This window comes from Anolis sagrei, chromosome 4 (genome assembly GCF_037176765.1).
Source record: "Anolis sagrei isolate rAnoSag1 chromosome 4, rAnoSag1.mat, whole genome shotgun sequence".
NCBI classification, from domain to species: domain Eukaryota; kingdom Metazoa; phylum Chordata; class Lepidosauria; order Squamata; family Dactyloidae; genus Anolis; species Anolis sagrei.
This window is the reverse complement of record NC_090024.1, coordinates 42,448,227-42,469,406: the sequence shown is the minus strand read 5'-3', so window position 1 is coordinate 42,469,406 and position 21,180 is coordinate 42,448,227. Positions and strand designations below refer to the sequence as shown.

The 21,180-nt window shown below is 37.1% G+C and overlaps 1 protein-coding gene across 2 annotated transcripts; it reads right to left on the bottom strand.

The window, feature by feature from the left end:
- Positions 1-20,762, bottom strand: UBE2W (ubiquitin conjugating enzyme E2 W). 2 transcript variants are annotated; one of them, XM_060775490.2, is made up of 6 exons: positions 20,549-20,762; positions 11,610-11,698; positions 8,497-8,599; positions 6,256-6,411; positions 4,963-5,038; positions 1-2,508 (listed from the first exon to the last, which is right to left on the bottom strand). In XM_060775490.2, exons 1-6 carry the CDS (start codon positions 20,561-20,563, stop codon positions 2,495-2,497), a joined length of 453 nt encoding a protein of 150 aa, XP_060631473.1. In that variant the 5' UTR covers positions 20,564-20,762; the 3' UTR covers positions 1-2,494. The 2 variants fall into 2 exon arrangements, with proteins under 2 accessions (XP_060631473.1, XP_060631472.1); XM_060775489.2 differs by having other exon boundaries at positions 11,610-11,701; positions 20,549-20,761.
- Between the last annotated feature and the right edge of the window lie 418 nt (positions 20,763-21,180).

Sequence of the window (21,180 nt, the reverse complement as noted above, 5' to 3'; positions counted from 1 at the left end):
GGGTTTTTTTTGGGGGGGGGGGGACTTCCAAATCCTCCAGAACACAGAAGAAGGTATAGAGTCCTGCAAGAGACACTGCAAACATTGCTTCCTCCCTTCAGATACAGTTTACAGACATCCACTCTTTTCAGCTCTGGATCTGACTTACTATTATCACAATATTTTTGAAACATAGCAGTTGCATAAAGAAACCCAGATACTTATTTTTTGCTTAGTAATTTCTATTTAATTCAACCTGTGATATTTTATATAGGCAAATAAAATATGTGCAATAGTAAAGCATTTTTAATACCAGTGGAATATATATATACCATAATCCGTAGTATTGGGGCAATGGCATTTATGATCCATGAGTTAATCTAAACTTTCAGACCGATAAAGGTGTTCCTTCACTGTGTATTAGAGAATGACATGATTACATAAATCTGTTGTATGAAGAAAATACATACTTTTCTAACACAGAGTTCAAGTGAATTATGCAGGTATGAAGATAGCAATTTAACATTAAGTGGTTTAGTGATCGAGCATACTGCCAGTTTGCATACGCCTCTTAATGGATAGTTATGATTTAATTAACAAGTGATAATTTAGGCTAAAATAGAATCATAAGAAGGAATATATATTCCTTCAGAACTATTTTTTGGCTTGAACATACCTTTTGTTATGTAATTGAAGACAAACATCTGTAAACAAGTTTATATCCATAATATCTATTCATTTTTGATTAAAGAGCCAATAAACATTTTCTCAATATAGAAAATATGCGATTTGTTTTAAAAACAGCCCTACCAAATTCATAATTTATAATTCACTACCTCTACAGAACACTCTTTCCTTTCATATGATTTGCACTCACGCTTGGGTTTTACCATTTGATGTTTTGTAAGCAGTATAGAAGATGCAGTAGGATTTGTATATCTATAAAATTTCTTAAATTACAGTACAGCAATACAAACAAAAATATCCTCAGCCAATCCTGATAGGTCTGTTTAACTGATCTGGTTCTTACTTTTAAAATCAAGTAAGAGTTTTAATCACGTCAGACATTCATTTATTTACTACTAGGTTTGATTTTTTTTTTAGTGCAACAATAAGGCAACATTAAAAAGAGCATTGATAGAAAGTTTGCATATGTGTAAAGGTAGTAAGTTTATAAAAGACACATCAGTGCTTCCTAAAAAGACAGCCTAGATGAAATACCATAAAATTACATAGGTGAAGAACAATTCACTACTATTTAACAATTGTTTCTTTTTTCTATATAAAAAGGTAGATCTAGTTGTAGTCAGATCATTGGAGAAAAAACTGGAAAAAATCTATGGCTGTATGGGATAAGGAAGGTAAGAAAAATATATTTTTGTCTTAAGCATAAATAAAAAGATCCACACTTTTTTTTGTCAAAACAGTTCATCTCTGTCCAAAATGTATTTCTTCCTTTATAGTACAGGATTAAAAGACAAGATAAATGTTTACAAGGTAAAGAAATAATTTACAAGAAAATATCTTCTGACAGCTTTTCAGTGAAAATATTGTTTTGTAACATTCAAATATGACATACAACACAACAAAAGAACAATGAACTCCAACAAAAAAATGAACATATAAATAAATGAAATATTGTGTAGGCAACAGGGCTCATGCTGAAGGCTAGTATGAAGTAACAGTGTGCAATCTACTTGGAAAACAGCTCTAGTGTACATATTAACAAGCCCAATTATGGACTGCAGCAAATTCAGTTGTATCACTGCCATCCGTTCCATTCACAAAACAAAGTTTGCCTTGATTATATCATTTCTACTCTATTTTACTCATACCCTTTGCTTCAGAAATATAATATACACAATAAAAAGGTATTTATTTCACCATAGGGATAACGTAGTATTGTACCTCTCTGCTGATATAACGTGAATTTTTTTCCTTGTCAAGACACTGACACTTCGATAAATATGCAATGATCTTATTAGTTCTTTAGCTAAGCATGTTTTAACTCACGCTGCCAGTTTTATGATCACAGTGCACAGAATCATTTCTAAACGATTAGGTGGCTTTCAAAGTAAATATAATCCCAATATATTTAAAACTTTTCATAGGCCCTATCATGCATCTAACTTTTCTTGTGGCAGGGGTATAAGTTTCCTGATACAATCTATTTCCGGCAATGGTTACACCAAAACCGTCAAGAAATTCATATTATTGCACAATACATGAAGACCTGAAATTCTTCCAAAAGTTTAAAAAATTGTATTCTGACATTTTTCCAACACCTGCATTAATACTGTATGACTAAAAAAGAAAGCATTTCAGTAGCATGGACTGAACCAGCGATCAACATGCGCCCAGAATGCACACGAGTAAAAATGCAGTCAAAGGAAGTAGTCTTCATTGCCTATTTCTCACTTCCAGTCAGGAGGTTAAAGTTCAAAGACTGAATGATCAAAGTGCTCATTTTCTCAGTAGGACTATCTTCTGTTAGGAGAATCACAAAACGGTGGCATCAACAAGTGTCATCTTTAAAACAAAACAAAAATAGTATATTAGATTGTTGATTATATCTGTTTTTCTGACCAAAAGCAATAAAGATATTTAATGAAGGAATACTGTCTAACAATACATGTGTTAATGCATATTTGACCTACCTATTCAATAAGGAACAAAGATGTTATGAAGGATAAATTTTGGAGAAGCCAATAGCCAAATGCCGGGAACATTGTTGTGTTTCCTTCTACTCAAAAGAATAAAAGGATATTTGGCATAACACAAGAATACAGAGCTATTGGAAAGAGGGCTTGTTGCAATGGAATCCATAAAATATTATAATGTATATTACACAATAATGTTCAATAGAAACCACCCAATAATATAATTATTAGTGGGCAGGGAGTTAGTAGATATTCATCATCCACCCACACACATGTTTATTAGGCTTGGGCGGTTTCGTTCGTTAATTTCGTAATTCGTTATTAATTCGTATTTAAATTAGCTTACGATCCAATATTGAGTCATGCAGGAATAGTGTGAGGAGTAAATTAGATTTGAAACAATTTTTTCAATTTATTTCGTAATTGTTTCGTTATTATTTCGAAATTATTTCGTAATTATTTTCGCATGTCTGGTGCAAGTTTTATAGTTGTTGTTTGTTTTATCACACCAACAGTCAACAACAGAGGGAGAGGGAACCTTCAGAAGTTCCCCCTGTCCCATTTGGAGGTATTTTTAGCATATTGCGCAATTGCGTCCGCCATTAACGAATCGATTCGTAATTATACGAAATTTCGTAAATTTTGAAATTTTTAAAAGGAACATTTCGGAATTCTTTTAAAAAACGAAACGCGTTTAGAAACCATTTTTTTCCATTGTTACCCAAGCCTGTTTATTTCTGCTCTAAGGACATGGAGCAATGGATTCAAATTACAGGAAAAGAGATTCTATTTAAACATTAGGAAGAACTTTCTGATTATCAGAGCTGTTTGACAATGGAATATGCTGCCTCAGAAGGGCAGTTTCCTTCTCTAGAGGTTTTTAAGGAGCTGGATGGCCATCAGTCAGAAGTGCTTTCACTGTGTGTTCCTGCATTGCAGAATGGAATTGGACTGGATGGCCCTTGGGGCTCTCTTCAAATTCTATGATTCTATGAAAAGTCAAAACACTTTTTCTACAGGGTCATGAGGGAGGGCTTCCAAAATGGTGTATTATACAATAGAAAGTGGCCCAAAAATCAAGACAGGTGGAGAAGTTACTGAAGAGAGTTATACTACATAGAAATCCTACAAATGCTTCTCTTCCATACACGCTGTAGGGGCATTGTTTTCTGTAGCTTTAGTATTTTCACAAGAAAAACAATTCTTTGTGGTGTAGGAAATACTTTACTTCCTCCATGTCTATATTGTTCCCCAAAGCTCTTTTTCGCCCACACTAAGTTAGTGATTACATTTCTAGTTTATTCCAGTAGTAACCATATATACTCATGTATAAGCTGAGTTTTTCAGCCCTTTTTAGGCTGAAAAAGCCTCCCTCAGCTTACACTTGAGTCAAGCTTACTTATTATTTTACTCTGTTATTATTATTTTACTCTATTTATTATTATTACATTTGTTTTTCTCTGTGTATCATTGTTATTATTACATTTATTTTTTCACTCATTTATTATTGTTATTATTACATTTATTATTTCACTCATTTATCATTGTTACTATTACATTTATTATTTTACTCTATTATTATTATATTTATTATTTTACTCTATTATTACTGTTATTATATTTATTATTTTACTCTTTATTATTATTGAAAGACTATGTAAGTACATTCACACTGAAAAAGCTTAGAATAATGATTTAATCAGAGTTGGACAGTCTTATCTTAAATGACAGTTTTATATAAATATTCCAAAATATTTAACCTATTGATGCCTCCATTAATGTAATTTCATTGGTACCTATTTTTATTTTGAAATTTACCAGTAGCTGCTGCATTTCCCACCTTCGGCTTATTATACTCGAGTCAATACGTTTTCGCAGTTTTTTGTGGCAAAATTAGTGCCTCAGCTTATATTCCGGTCAGCTTATACTTGAGTATATACAGTACTGTATTCTGCTTATTGTTATTATTACTCTTATTACTCATTTTCTACACTAAGGTCTGTCTTGCAACTGAGTTGATAATTGGTTCATCTTGCCTCTGCATCTCTATTACCATTATTCATTTTCCAATTCAACATATAAAGAGTTGAATCTTGGACTTTTTACATGCAGTGCAAGTGTTCTGTTTCTCAACTATACCAATTGTGTACACAAAGTGTTCAGAAGCAAAAACAAACCAGTTACGTACTGTAAGTTCAAATGTATTTGGATATATTTTCTTAGCTATTACTGGTAGGGATCACAATAGTTTAATATTCATATAGAAGTTTAAGCAATTTGTCTTATTCATTCCGCAAAACATTTTTTCAAGGTCAATACTCACCATGATACCACCATTTTGTCTTCTTTGGATTCTTGTTACACGTTCTTACATAAAATGAATTATCTGGTGGTCGTCTCTGCAAAAAAAGAAGAGTCAAATATGGGATAATCAATAGATTATACAATTGCTATATAGGTAAAAGAAGAAAGGCATTAAAATAAATTAATATCAGAACCATACTAACTTGTCATTCATGAATTTTGTCATTTTTCTGAGACTTCTCTCCTAGCTTCTAATGTTTGGATTAGATATTGCCCTATTTACAATTATTCTTTGACTAAAATTAATCTCAGAAAATAGGTATCTATCCTTTGTAAACACCCAGACCTATCTTCCAACCCAATTCAGGCTGACTGCGCCAGGGGATTTTTTTTATTTCCTGATGGCTAAAAGGCCCTATTCCTTCATTGCAAATGCTCCTCCATCTTGTGTTTTGACAATGAGCTGCAGAAATACACCCAGTTTGGAAATACACTACAGTAACATTAACAGACTAACTCATATCCTCTTCTGAGGGGCATTCATGAGAAAATTGAAATAATGCAGTCTAGTGCCTTAAATCTTGATTCAAGTCATGGGGGTCCACGACCACAAGAGGCATTTAAAAGGGGGTCTGTGGTAAAGAAAAGGTTGAGAAGCATTGGTAGAAAATCTCAAGTCACAACATTAATTAGACTTTAGAAATGTCAGGATCTGTTATTATTGTTATTGCTATTGCAAAGTTAAGGTGCTGAATCAGACTATGTTTGCAGTAAAAATGACTAAATGTAACATATGTAAATTTGAAGTGTGTTATAATTAAGTAATACTTTGCAGTTAATAATTCAGCAAAAACAAATCTTGTTAGTGTTTCTTATTTCTGAAATAAGGCAACACAACTCCTTTCCAGCATGTGTCCATACAGATGTTCCGTTATTTTAGAATTTGAATTATGAGAATATCTCCATCCTGAAGTGTTTTCTGCTCTATGCTCAACACATTTAACTACATGGTTCATTCATTAACACAAATTCGAATATTCTACTCAGTCCTAATGTGTAAGCAAATTGGAGGTCTTTTGTGTTATTCTGTTTCCTTGAAATCAATAATGTATGCAATAAAACCAATACATCTATCTACAAGCTTTAATATATTTTACCTTAATCTCTAGCACAGGACTGTGTTATTTTAGAGTTAAAAATATTTCTGATTCTTTATAAATAAAAGATTGATAAGTAACAATAAAACCTCTGCTTTAAAATGGGAGATCTTTCTTCCACTTACTTTATTTAAATTCTATTTCTGAAGCCATACCTTTTCTTTGCAGCTGGAAAGCATGCTAATAATGCTAAGACAAACTGATTGCACTGAAAGAGCTGGAGACCAGTCTTCTGTTAGAATTGATAAACAGATATGACCATTGCTATAAACATGAGGATGAACAGGAATATTTTCACCTGTAAATATAACCTAAAAAATAAAATAAAAATGTAGTTAACATATTATTGATAAAACATGTTAAAAAAGAATAATACATGTTGGGAAATCTTCAGTATTTAAAATGAAAAGAAATGCACAGCTGGCTATGCAAACATATAGTAATGAGATGAGACCCACTGTAATAAATGGAACTCTCTTCCCCGAAGTGTGGTGGAGACTCCTTCTTTGGAGGCTTTTAAACAGAGGCTAGATGTCCATCTGTTGGGGGTGCTCTGAATACGAAATAATGAACGGTTCACATAAACACGGGATTTCAAAAAAACAAAAAAAACAAACCCATACAAGATTTGAAGACCAACATCCAGGAAGAAATTGCCAACATAACGCCTGCTATGCTGGCAAGAGTCATGACAAATGCCAGAAATCTGTTTACTCAGTTTATGGAGAATGGGGGACGTCACCTACCTAATTTGATCTTCAAAACTACGTAAAACAAAATTTTAGGTATGAGCTTACATTATATAAAAAATAAAATTCTGATTCATACAATGGGTTTTATTAAGTTTTGAAAAAAAGAAGTTATGCTGCACCCTGTATCATGTGTGATTTAGCTGTATTTTTATTTTCATCTAGATTGCAAATGCTTTGGGTGTTGCAGTGAGAGAAATGCAAGATGTAAAGACAGAAACAAACACAGGCAATTCCCAAGTTACACATATCCAATTTACAAACTACTCATAGTTAAGAATGGGAGTGAGACAACAGGAAGTGAGAGAAATCTACCCATCAGAAGGGAAATTAAGGAGTTATCATGGGGGAAAGATGTCTCTGCTGAATCTTTTTCACCAACCTTTGTTTCCACAACAAGCCACATTTTTCAAAATCCAAATATCACAGGGACAGAAGGTGAGCTGAAATCTCCTGAACAGAGGCACAGACAGCAAAACCATGGAGGTATTAAGCCTTCCCTATGCTCTACATGGGTGCAAATATGGTGCCAGGCTCTGACACATTAGGGTGGGGAAAATTGCCTGTCCTCCCTATTAGATATGGTAGCTTAAGAGGCACAGTCCTAAATAATTTATGGTATATAAAATAAATCCTTAAGAGCAAATTAAGGAAAGCCTTCTCTCTTACCCTATTAGAAAAATAATTCAAAATAGGTTTAAAAATATTATGTTCATATACTAGTTAATTTCCTTTGTTGTCTTGCCCAACCAAGGTATCAGTGCTCAGGCATCTGGACTGCAAATGCTGCCCATACTGTTCAAGGTTCACACTATGATTGGAGATCTGCAGATATGCAGCCACAAACCTATCTGATAGATGCTGGGCCACATGGGGCTCCTGTAAATTTAAAATGGGGCAAGTAGACAAAAGAAACAGACCAACTGATAGAATCAGTCTTGGCCAAGGGTTAGATGTTGTCATGAGTTAAGAACAAGTAAGGCAGGCAACTCAAATGAAATGGAAAACTGCTGTTTAATTAGAACTGCAAGTGTTGTTGTAACACTTACAGTTCAGTTATCGCTGGAGAACTTACAAGTCACAGCTCCATTTTTTCATCATAAAGAATACCCTTTTGTGTCACCAAAGTATTAAAAGGCAAAATAAAACTTTCAAGCTAATTTTATCTGGTAAAACAAACAAGAAAACAGATGATCTATAATACAGACACTTTAATGGAAACTTCTTGTTCAAGTCTTCGGTGTTAAGTCTCTAGACACATGGTTTACAAAAGCACAAACAGGCTGTATCTATACTGTGGAATCATGGGGGAAGTAGAATGACAAGACAACAAAACAACAATTTTATTACGGTCCATAGACCCATCAGTAAAAACCAAAAGTCATTATAAATTCCCCCATCTCAGGAGAAATCCATTGTACAACATATATCTACATGGTTTCAAGTAATACCCCTATCAGAGGTTAGTTGCCTTCTCAGCCTTGCTGCCACTGCGAGGAATTTTGCCACTATGAGCGTCACCCTGTGGCACTTGTCTACTAAAAGATATCTACACTAGAATGATAAGGCCTTGTAATTCTATATGTAGCTTCAATATATATTAAACTCCTTTTTGATTTGAACTAAAAGCACGATTGCATATATTACCTGAGGAGAGTCAAATGGATAGCGACTACTGAATTTAAACAGCAGCTGAAATTTCTCCCCTTCATATAATGTTCCAGGAGCACCTTCCATGTCTACAATCCACCTTCAAGAATAAAACATAAGAGAGGAATTACTATCTCCCGTTAACAGAAACAGTCATAAAACATAATGAGCAGGACATGTGTAATGGAGTTTTAGATTTAGATTACAAATGGTAATGAAAATGCATATCTAAAAACCTTCAATTTAAAAGAGAATTTTAGCATTAAATGAAATTTTAGGATTGTAAACACAAGTCATTTACTATGTCTAAACTTTAGACCGTAACTTTCCAGATAAAGAGTACTTGATATCTTAGATATACACTTAAATACATGCAAATTCAGATCAATATTCTGCAGTTTCTAACACCAGTCAAGATATTTCAGTGGAATTAAAAAAATGAGATTCCCCTGGCAATTCATATCCACCAATAACTAATTAATTTTATTAATGGGTGAAGTTCCACCTCCTGATTATTTTGGAAAATTGCCACTGACAGAACCTATTCTCATAGAATACGTAATTTTTTAAAAAAATCCAGACATACTCTCATATCAAAATAATCCATCTAATGAACAGAGATTATTTTTAGAACATCTAGCTTGCGCTTTGCAGGATTTGTCATTCCCTTCATTTAGTCATTTCTCACTACCATTTAATGAAGACAGTACAATAATATGTGAACCATAATAGTGGGATATTTGCTCTGACTAGTTTGTAGATACTTCAAATTCAGCCATCGCTTCACCACATCTATAAACGGTGCATTCTATAGATCACATTACGATCTGCTGATGCCAGCATCACAGAACTCCTATCTCAAGATTATGTGAAAGATTTTTCAGCTTCACTTTTCCAGTTATCATTACCAAAGTCTGTGTCAGTAAATTTTTATCAACTACATTATGACAATGTATTGCAACCAATATGTTATTATATGACTAGTATGAAGCCATTTAGAAACTAAATATTGGATTTGTGCACAGATTCGTTTTGGCCGTTTGCCTTCAGCTTCTTTGGACGCACGTAATGGCAAGGGCTTTGCCACCATGTTTGTTTGTTTTTTAACAAGCCAGACCACATGGCTGCCAGTTGTGGCTACCTTCTGCTATATTCAGGATCACGCAGTGTGCAGAGAGGCTTGCTTGCTTGTAGATGGTGGGCTACTGGCCTCTTCCAGTATGTTGTGAGAACAAGACATGCAAAAGCTTTGGAAGCAGTTGCTGTTGTGTTTTTTTTTTTATTAGTAAAGAAAGTGTAACAGCAGGCTGTGTGATGTGGAAGTGCATCTTTGACATTTGGCAGGAAGGAATGATGCCCTGCTGCTCCTCCTGGAGAAGTTACAGGGCAGGGGCAATGGGGGATATCTTTTTGGGAATTTTTAAAGGAGATTTTACAGTATATTTGTAAGGACTTAACAAAATGGTAAATAGGGATCCCAATTCCCATTTGTTTCTGTTTACTCTCCAGCTAAAGCAACAGCACAGAACTAACATATGGAGACAGGACTGGATTTACTAGTTATTACATGACTGGAAGCATTACTCGACAATTTAAATTGAAGAATATAGCATTCTTTTAAAAACAACAGCAGTGACTAGCGTTGAATTATCCCCTAAGCAGGGATAGCTAACTTGCTACAGCATGCTCACTCAGTGCATTACAGCTAGCAGATAAGACAGGAAAGAAACTAAGGCAAAATATATTAACAGAAGAAACATGGGGGTCTTTATATAACTCTGATTCCAATTTTGGTGAGACTTGGCCAAGGGTAAGGAGTTAAAGGCCCTGTCTTTGGAGGGAGACAAAAGGAAGCAGGCAGAACTCCATGATGCCAAGGCCCAGAAGCAGATGAAAGGGTCTCCATCCATCCAAACTGCTACTGCTGTGGGCTTGGAAGGAGAGAAGAGGCAGTATCTGGGCTTGGAAGGAGAGAAGAGGCAGTATCTGCTGGACATAACCCTTTCCCACGATGCCACCTCCTTTCTTTTTGTGTTATATCTTAATTACATTGCAAGCCTGTGGGCAGGGAACTGTTTTTGTTGTTGTTCTTTTGCCTGTAAAACACCATGTACAGTGATGGCACAATACAGGGTTAGTCAAAATGCATAGGCCAATAAGCCATTCAATTGAATGGCTTATTGGCCTATGCATTTTGACTAACCCTGTATAAATAAATGATCATGATCCTCATCCAAGTTAAGCTTCCTGGGTGACAAAAGCCTTCAAATGGGTACAGAGGACTAAATTACATTTCTGCTGTGCTTTGACAAAAATAGTGAACACTTTAATAAATTATCAAGAACAATGAAGATACAATTTTCTTGAAGGAAGCTGAAGCTTATTGTAATGCAATATTTTGCGACAACAGTTCCCAAAACTTTATCTGGAGAAAAGGCTAAAAAAAAACCTCACAACTAATGAAACTATCAGAACTATTCTCTATTCTTGTCTATAAAAAGTGGCAGATGCCCCTTTTAATCATGCCTCCAAGTGAGCATTCCTTGTATGTAAACTACTTGAAGCTGACAGCAGTAACCATCCACCCATGCATTGCAACTAGGATGTTAATTCAGTGAATCAAAACCAGGAAGTATGTCTCCTGTGACCTTCAAATTAGGTAATAAAAATGAACAGAAACAAACAGGCAGCATGTCAGCAATATAGTGCAATAGTTACATTATTTAAGTATCTCAAGGGTAAAAGAAATAACTTTTAAAAAAATAGTATGCATTCCAATTAGGAGTTTTGTGACTCTGTTTGAGGCTAGAAGGCCCCAAAGCTCAAAGCTAGATAAAAGGACATTCTTAATTTATTGGTTCAGATTTTTCTATAAATTTGCAGCCATCCAAGGCCTTGGGGAATAACAAAACAGGGCCAAGTGCAGAATGTGTAAATCCCATGCCAATTATATACAAGTATACTGTGCTGTACTTAAAAAAAAACTGTTCGTACAAAACAGAAATCATATGTTTTACATTTTAAAAACAGTGTTACCAACAGGGAAAAGTCAATCAGGCTTACTCAATTTCAGCTAAACTAGAAATTATGAAAATGTAGACAACACTCACTGTGTAATTGAATTTTGGACACTTTTTTCATTCAAGGTCATTCCTGGTGGTGGGTCATTCTGCAATGCCAATAACTCTTTCTGTAGCCTCTTCTAATTGAAAAGGGAGATAGTATTAAAATATTTCATTAGACTGCTACTTATTAGTACATACAAATGCTACAAGACAATATTCTCAAACATGTTTTTACTGCAAAACATGTAAAATGATTAAAAAATAACAAGCTTCAATAAACACTTCATCTTATGTAACAGTACAATTTCTAGAAATAACTTATTGTATAGTAATAAACACAATTTCCTTCTCCTCAGTACAAAGAATTTTAGAAAACACATTCTCAATTTTTCCATTTGCCCCCAATACTATTCATGCCCAAACAAACATGCACTTATATAGAGTGAATATCTTCAGACATATTTAAGAAGTGAATGCTTTGGAACTTCCAAATAAACAGGAAAAGGAATAAGCAATTAAAGTGGCGAAGTCATCAAGAAGCAATTTATAGAACTCAGTTTCATAAGATGGATATGTTATGCCGGTGGAGTTCTCCTATTTACATCCCATAAAATAGCTGAATAGTAGGGCCAGGTAAAAATAATTTACTATTGGATGAAAGAGATTCTTTCACAAGGCAAAAAAGTTGAACAAAATAAAGATAGAGTGTTTGTTAATGCTTGAGTTTAACTAATATATGAATTAATGTGCCCTATAATTCAGGAGAGAGAAAAAGTATGGAGTACGCAACTGAATGACAGATTACTAGGCAAACTATAATGTTAAATTCAGTGAGGTCTGTAGTGAAAGGCAGAGTGCTTGTGTGTGTTTATTCTGCAAAACGTTTTAATAAACACAAGTTTTTCAGCTCTACTTAAAAGTGCAGGAAGCCTAAAGCAGCTGGAAACTTTTTAGAAAACAGACACTATCCTTGATCTCTCTCATTCTAGATGATCATAAGAGGAAAACAATGAAATGTGAGCCACCAACACACATGGTCAGACTGAGAATGAAGAATTCTGCATAGTGGAGTATAAACAAAAACAAAAATGCCAGCAACAAGGATTAAAACAGAATTATATGCATATTTACTCAGGAACTAACCTCATCAATAAGTAAGAATTATTTCTATATAAAAATCTTTAGGATTGCTACCTGTCAATATTTAGAATAGAACACATACATTCTGTTGATTTCAGATGTGAGCCCTTATTTATAGAGAGGCATGTTGAACTTTAAGACACATCAGCAAACAATGCTGTATTTTTCTATCAATGGTCTTAACCATTGGATAGTCAACTGCCAAAGCAACAAACATTTCTCCTCCTTCCCCTTACAACACTTGCCTTTCTCATTTAATACAATCTTTAATAAAATCATTTCGGGAAGAAAAATATTACAGAAATATTAATACAAAAAAAATTTAAAACAAAATTTCTGATATAAACATTTATATTACTTCTTTGGTAAGTCTACCAACTTTGCACACTTGGATTTCGCAATTTTTGCTCCCACTCTTTTCAGGTGGACAATCTTGCAACAAGCTGAAATCTGACTGGGCCATTCTAAGTTATTCATGTCCTTGTTCTCCAATTACTCCAATATCACTTTGAGAGTGTGCTTAGGGACAGTGTTCATCTGGAAGATGCTCTAACCCAGGGCACTTCCAGACAGCACCAAAATTTGTGTTTTAAAAATGGATTTAAAACATCCAAGGACCTGACAGCAGGTCCACACACAGATCTGTCAGTCCCAGGAAATGCTCCCCCCACCGTCCTCACATCATCTTTTGAAGAGGATCAAGATGGAGGGCAAATGGGGGACATCCAGTAGAAGTTTCTTTTTAAAAAAAATCATTCCGTTATGCTCTGGACCTCAGAATGTGCACATGTGAATATCTTAATATAGACACAAGCAGATTAGCATGTGCGTATATATGAGGTCCAGCACACAAGGAAGTGATTTTTTTTAAAAAAAACACTTCTCTCACTTTACCCTATTGTTAATTCAAGCTCTCTTTAATATTATAAAGTTTAAAAGAAAGAGTTTCAGAGAGTTAAAATTTTCCCATTCTGCTTCCCTTTAGCCACTCTTTGGATCTAGATCAGGCGTCTGGGAGTTGGACTCCCAAACATCTGGAGGGCCACAAGTTGTGCAGGCACGCTCTAGATTGTTTCTTCTGTAACTCGTTTGGCCACTAAGTATTTATTGGTGGACACCTTCACTAAAAATGGGCATGCTCATAATCACTCCTTTTGATAACACAACTCACTGGAGGCAGTGAGTTGTGTCATAGCCTATATAGGCATGTCATAGCATGAAGGCAAGCACCCAATAAATACTAGGTTTTCCTCCCTTCATCCTTGTGCCATATAAGAATATGTTGCACATTCGCCGTGTTGTGTACATCAAAGCGCAACAAATAAATAAATTTTATCTAGATTGTAGCAAAACTAAATGTGGAAAATTGGGAAGGAGGAGATGAATACTTCTGCGACTCAGACTGAAGTCTTACACTCAATATGAATTCAACCCAAAAGAGGCTATGGCAGTAATATAAGCAAAGAGCCTTGCTTTTCCTTTACTACTGAAGATATCAGTGTCCACATTTTCCTGATAATGCAAGGCCTTCTACAATCTGACCAAATCTGGAAAGTGCGAAGAATGCTTGTACGTTATTGCTTGGGAGGGACTTGTACTAGATGTAATCCATTCCAACTCTATAATTCTAGTTAAAACTATGTTGATTGCACAGGTCCAAATAAATATAACTATTACTTTTTTCCCAAGAATGAATCTGATGTCGACATGTCTCAATCCTAAACTGTATCATTAGATTTTACTATTTTGAAACTGCTAGCACAGTATATAATACTGAATATTTTATTCTATGAGTTCTTTATTAATGTCAGTTGAAATCTTCATTTCAAAATAGTCAAGATTTTCCCACAATGCTATACAGATATGTAAGATGGAAATAAACAGTATTGCTTAGCACATTCCTTAATCAAATCACCTAGGGAAATAAGGAATCCCTAGCATAATCTTTGAAAGTTTAATACATCCCTTGGGTAGCACAGCATTCATAACAAGCAATTTATAATAATTGTGACATTATTGTTATAATGTTTGAAAAGTTATGTTGGTAATGTGTCAACAATGAAAACACTTGAAGTCAATGGGACTGAGCAAACTTCCACATGTCTACAGAATTCAAGTATATAGGATTGCAGCCTTATTCTGTACTGTAAAAGTAAAGATTGAAGAAAGTACAAAGCGCAGAAGTAGGAAAAAGAGAGAAAAAGGATGTGCTTGATTCTTATGTACCTTCTATAGTCTTCTAAGAACGCTCATATTTTATATATTCAAATGCAAATAATATTTTCCTATTGCATCAGTGCAAGTTCGTAAAATAACATCCATCACCCAGCATATTAAAAAGATAAAACCAAATTGGAGGCGAAGAAGTTTCAGACATGTGTGTTCACAAGTATTAGGTATGTACATTTATTTATGTGCTTTAATTATCTTCGAGAACATAGCAAATCATTAATAAGTATAAAAATACTTGTATGCTGCCGATATAAAGTGAGAACAGCTTGCAGAAAATTTAATCACAGCAGATACCAGCTGCTTGGGTTGGGCCATTTTTCCTATTTGCTTTTCAGTTTAACTTGTATTAGGCTGCACCCTATCTTTTAACATCTGTGATATATTTACACCACTATCAACACCACCACCCTCATGTTTTTTCCGCTAAGATGTCTTCAAAAGTACAGAACTTCACATATGATTCCCATAATACAGTAATCTACAACTGCAAGCGTTCTCTCTGATAGAACATTATTAGGGAAACAAATGGCAGGGATGTTTGATCAAGGTGAGATTTGGCCAAGGTGAGAAGTAAAATTTTGACAGCTCAAAGCTCATTCTTAGCTGAAGAAGGGAGCCAGGTGGTAAAACATGATCTACCTATTGAAAATAACCGACTGATCAGCAGATCTTCCATAAAGGTTTGTCTAACAACATCAGATAAGTTAGGTTGCTTGAGAATCCCTGATGTACAGAAAAAAAATATATAAAGTTGTACACACAGGTCTTCTGTTGTGTAGCACAATAAATGACAGAAAGTGACCAAACCCCTGGGAGCTGTCATTTTGCATCTCCAGTCAAGGTCTCTCTCACTACCCACTATTTTGAACTTGACTCCATTGAGATTTTGCCTCGCTTTCTGTCCTTGTGATAATCAGATGTTGAAAAAAAAAATGGCTTCTTGAGAAAACAACTTGCCTGTGGTCTTTTTTTTTTAAGTACAAATTTCAAAAGTATGAAGTCTGCTCACACCTAGTCTAAAATCGTGCTTTCCAAAGTAGTGGTCCTTGGATCTGCACTGCCAGTCACTGGAGAATTTCCAAGAAAGAAAGCAACAACGATAATCAATGGGAACAAATATAATAATGGTTCCTAGCACATTGACATAAACAATTGATGATCACACACTCACTCACACACATATCAAATAGCTTAAGAAACACTGGTATAGAAAACCAGAAGAAGCATGTAAGAACAAAACCAAGAGAAAAGTTGGGCACAAATACTTGGCACACTGGAAGTTAACAATTGCTGATCAATACTAGATGAATCCACACTAGAATTAAATCAGTTTGCCCCCATTTTAACTGCTATGGCTCAATGCTAGGAGGTCCTTGGTGTTGTAGTTTCACAAGGTCTTTAGTCTTCTCTGCCAAATAAGGCTGGTGCCTCGCTAAACTACAACTCTCGTAATTCCATAGCATTGAGGCATACCAGTTAAAAGTGGTGTTGCTATATTAATTCTGCAGTGTAGATGTGCCCACTTTCATATTAAATGGCTTATGAGGCGCTGGCTTAGAGGATCAGAGGCAGCAGGTCAAAAACAAACCAAGAGAAAGGCAAACTCTATAATTCAAGGGCACACATACAGTGCTGGACCCTGATACACTGGAAGCAAACAATTTGCTGATAAATGGCTTAAGAAGCACTGGCTTAGAAGACCAGAGGAAGCAGGTCAAAATCAAACATAGAAATAAGAGACATGGATGAATTAACTTTTTTGATGAGAAGAAATACCGGAAAACCGCTAAAGAGGACAGATTAGTCTTCTTTCTATGACTATGAAAAGAAACTTAAAAAAGTTTTGGAGGATAAGAATAGATAAGTAAGGTGAAGAAGCAGTGTGAGAAGATCCTGAGGCTGGAGTGGAAGTCATTTTAGATTAGTTTAGGTAGATATTTTGTTTGCTTTGAATGTTGTTATGTTTTTTGTTGTTACCTTTTTCTTTTTTTCCTACTTTCCTATTTCCTTGTTATTGTTCCCCCTCTTTCCTTGTGTGGATTTATAAAAGTTTAATAAAAAATTATTTTAAAAAAAAATCAAACATAAAATGCATTTTTACTGTAGAATTCTTGCAGTTTCACACCACTTCAACTGCCATGTCTCAGCATTCAGGACTCCTGGGAGTTGTACTTTGGTGAGGCACCAGCATTCTTTGGCAGAGAAGGCTCAGGAACTCAAAGAGTTCCACAGCGTTGAGCCATGGCATTTTAAAGTGCTGTCAAACTGCACTAATTCTACAGTGTAAATGCACCCTGTAACCCATGGGCACAAATACAATGTTGGATCATCCAGCAGCACATGCAAAAGACACTTAGAATGGTTTGCTGTTCCCTGACCTTTCACTGCACATTGCAGATTAAACTTTTGATCCAAATGAAGCTTTGTGAAATATTTGAATTTAGTCTCTTTTGCTGGCTGGAAAGGGGTACTGTATTACAGTTGCATTCTTTTTCTTTCCCTATGTGATATTTGGAAGGAGATTCTGATTTCAAGACTGTGCTCAAATCAAGACGACTTTGGGGAGAGGGGGATATGAACAGATTGGCTTGTTCTGGTACTGAAGTTGAATTCCTATATACCGGGTATGTACAGGCACTTCCTAAGTTATGAACAAGGCCTTGAAATGAAAATGTAAATATATTACTTTCTGAAAAATCAATACAAGATCTCAAAACCCACAGCTACCACCAGATATTACTGAAAAGTTTATAAGAATGACAAAAGAACAAAAATATCCCTTTGCTTCTGTCAATTAGATGTTGGGCAGTACAGGCAGTCCCCAAGTTACGAACAAGATAGGTTCTGTATGTTTTTTCTTAAGTTGAATTTGTATGTAAGTTGGAAAAGGTTCATTTTTAAGTGTATCTCCAGCTCTCTCTTTCTCCCTCTCTATATATCTATATCTTGTTTACTGCTGCCCTGGAGACCAGGATGTGGAACAATGGCTTCAAACTAAGGAAAGGAGATTCCACCTGACATTAGGAAGAACTTCCTGACTGTGAGAGATGTTTAGTAGTGGGGCTCTCTGCCCTGGAGTGTGGTGAAGGCTCCTTCTTTGGAGGCTTTTAAGCAGAGGCTTGATGGCCATCTGTCAGGGGTGCTTTGAATGAGATTTTCCTACTTCTTGGTAGGGGGTTGGACTGGATGGCCCATGAGGTCTCTTCCAACTCTAGGATTCGATCATATATAGAGAGGGGCGCGCGCTTTGGGTAGCTTAGTGAAGGGTAAACACCCTGTGGTGTTTATTTCACTTTCTGTGCCCCTGTTCAGAAGATTTCACCTCACTTTCTGTCCTTGTGATAATCGGATTTTGAAAAATTTGGCTTTTGTGGAAACAAGGATTGGTGGTAAAACTTCAGTGGAGGCACCTTTTCCTCATCATAACTCTTTCTGGAGTGAATTTTCCTTCCAAGGGGTAGTTTTCTCTCACTTCCTCTTGTCTCACCCCTGTTCTTAACTATGAGTCATTTGTAAGTTGGATGTTTGTAACTTAAGCAGCTGAGGGGAAAAGGAAGGGGCCTGAGGCTGCTAGGAATGGTGGGAGTTTAAGCCCAAAATACTTGGAGGGCCCAAGTTAGCCCATGCCTGCCTTAAATGGTTTAAGAAGCCATTGTTAACCAATACTGTCAACAATATAATATAATAAGCGGCTGAGGGGGGAAAGGAAAGGGCCTGAGGCTGTTAGGAATGGTGGGAGTTGAAGTCCAAAATGCCTGGAGGGTCCAAGTTTGCCCATGACTGCCTTAAATGGTTTAAGAAGCCATTGTTGACCAATACTGTCAACAATATAATATAATAAGCAGCTGAGGGGGGAAAGGAAAGGGCCTGAAGCTGTTAGGAATGGTGGGAGTTGAAGTCCAAAACACCTGGAAGGCCCAAGTTTGCCCAAGCCTGCTTTAAATGGTTTAAGAAGCCATTGTTGACCAATAGTGTCAACAATATAATATAATAAGTGGCTGAGGGGGAAAAGGAAAGGGCCTGAGGCTGTTAGGAATGGTGGGAGTTGAAGTTCAAAATACTTGGAGGGCCCAAGTTTGCCCATGACTGCCTTAAATGGTTTAAGAAGCCATTGTTGACCAATATTGTCAACAATATAATATAATAAGTGGCTGAGGGGGGAAAGGAAAGGGCCTGAGGCTGTTAGGAATGGTGGGAGTTGAAATCCAAAATATTTGGAGGGCCCAAGTTTGCCCATGCCTGTCTTAAATGGGTTAAGAAGCCATTGTTGACCAATATGGTCAACAATATAATACATATAATAAGTGGCTGAGGGGGAAAAGGAAAGGGCCTGAGGCTGTTAGGAATAGTGGGAGTTGAAATCCAAAATATTTGGAGGGCCCAAGTTTGCCCATGCCTGCCTTAAATGGGTTAAGAAGCCATTGTTGACCAATATTGTCAACAATATAATATAATAAGCGGCTGAGGGGGGAAAGGAAAGGGCTTGAGGCTGTTAGGAATGGTGGGAATTGAAGTCCAAAACGCCTGGAGTGTCCAAGTTTGCCCATGCCTGCCTTAAATGGTTTAAGAAGCCATTGTTGACCAATACTGTCAACAATATAATAAGTGGCTGAAGGGGAAAAGGAAAGGGCCTGAAGCTGTTAGGAATGGTGGGAACTGAAGTCCAAAATACTTGGGAAGGCCCAAGTTTGCGCATGCCTGCCTTAAATGGTTTAAGAAGCCATTGTTGACCAATATTGTCAATAATATAATATAATAAGTTGGATGTTTGTAACTTAAGCGGCTGAGGGGAGAAAGGAAAGGGTCTGAAGCTGTTAGGAATGGTAGGAGTTGAAGTCCAAAACACCTGGAGGGTCCAAGTTTGCCCATGCCTGCCTTAAATGGTTTAAGAAGCCATTGTTGACTAAATATTGTCACCTCAAAGGCCTTAAAAGCACTAGAAGACCAGTAGGCAGCAGGTAAGAACAAATCCAAGCCCAAAAGGTTGGTCCCTGGCAGTGCTGGGCCACTCCTACTCTCAGAACATATACAACACCATGACTAATGTATTGAAAGAATGGGAGGAGAAGGACGCCGAGATGACTTTCCACACTTCCTGGCTTGGGAGTGAGCCCGCTTCCGCCTCGTCCTTTCGACCCAAACTCTCACTTTTTCCTCCTTTCCTAAAAGCCCGACGTTGGCTACTCCAGTGTGGAGAAAACGCCCACAGCGAAGGAGAGGCGAGGAAGGGATCTGTCACAGCCCAGAAGGCCCTTCCCAAAGGCAGCACCTGTTCTCCCCGCTCCACCTGGAGAGAGCCACCCCCAAAGAAGGGGAGAGTGGGACCGTCCGCCTCATTCGCTTGAAGGAGGAAGAGACCAAAAAGGAAAAGATGGAGGGGGGGGGAGAGGAGACTAAAGGGGGTTCTTTAAGCGATGTCTCTTCCCCCCCTCAAGCAGGGCAAAGTGGGATCGTCCGCCTCATCCGACTCGAGGAGGACGGGACCACGAATGGGAGGAGGGGGGGTGATGGGGATGGTTTCTCCTGCCAGGCGAAGTTCCCCTCACACACGCCGTTCCCTCCCAACGCCAAAGGGCCACCTGGGGACGAAAGAGACGCCGGAGGCTGCTCACCTGCATAGACGCCATGATGGATCCGCCTCCCCGCCCCCTCCCCTCTCTGCGCCGCCGGACGGGCCCACAAGAGAGGCAAGCTCAGAGAGAGAGAGAGAGCGAGAGAGACGCAGAGCGGCGGCGGCGGAGGAGGAGGAGGAGGCGGCAAGAGCGCCGGCTCCCTCCACTGCCGGCCCCCACCTTTCCCCGGCCTGGTCACGTGGGCCCTCCGGCCATTCCCCGGGAAGCCGCGCATGCGCATGGGAGAGCTGCCGCGGAAGGCTCCAGGTAGAAGGTTCCAATGGGAAACCTGGCCATTGTGACTTCACGCCGCTTTTATTTTCCTTACAATGAACTTTTTCTTCTTCTACTACAACAACAATAATAATAAAGCAGACTGTGCAAGGAAGCTGGTGAAACCATGGACCTTATCCTCAGCTGTGGCAAGAAAATTGCACAGACGGACTACAAACAAAGGCACAACTCTGTGGCCCAGATGATTCACTGGAACTTATGTCACAAGTACCACCTGCCAGCAGTAAAGAATTGGTGGGATCATAAGGTCGTGGAAAATGAACATGCAAAAATACTGTGGGATTCTTGAATCCAGACTGACAAAGTTTTGGAACACAATCCACCAGACATCACGATTG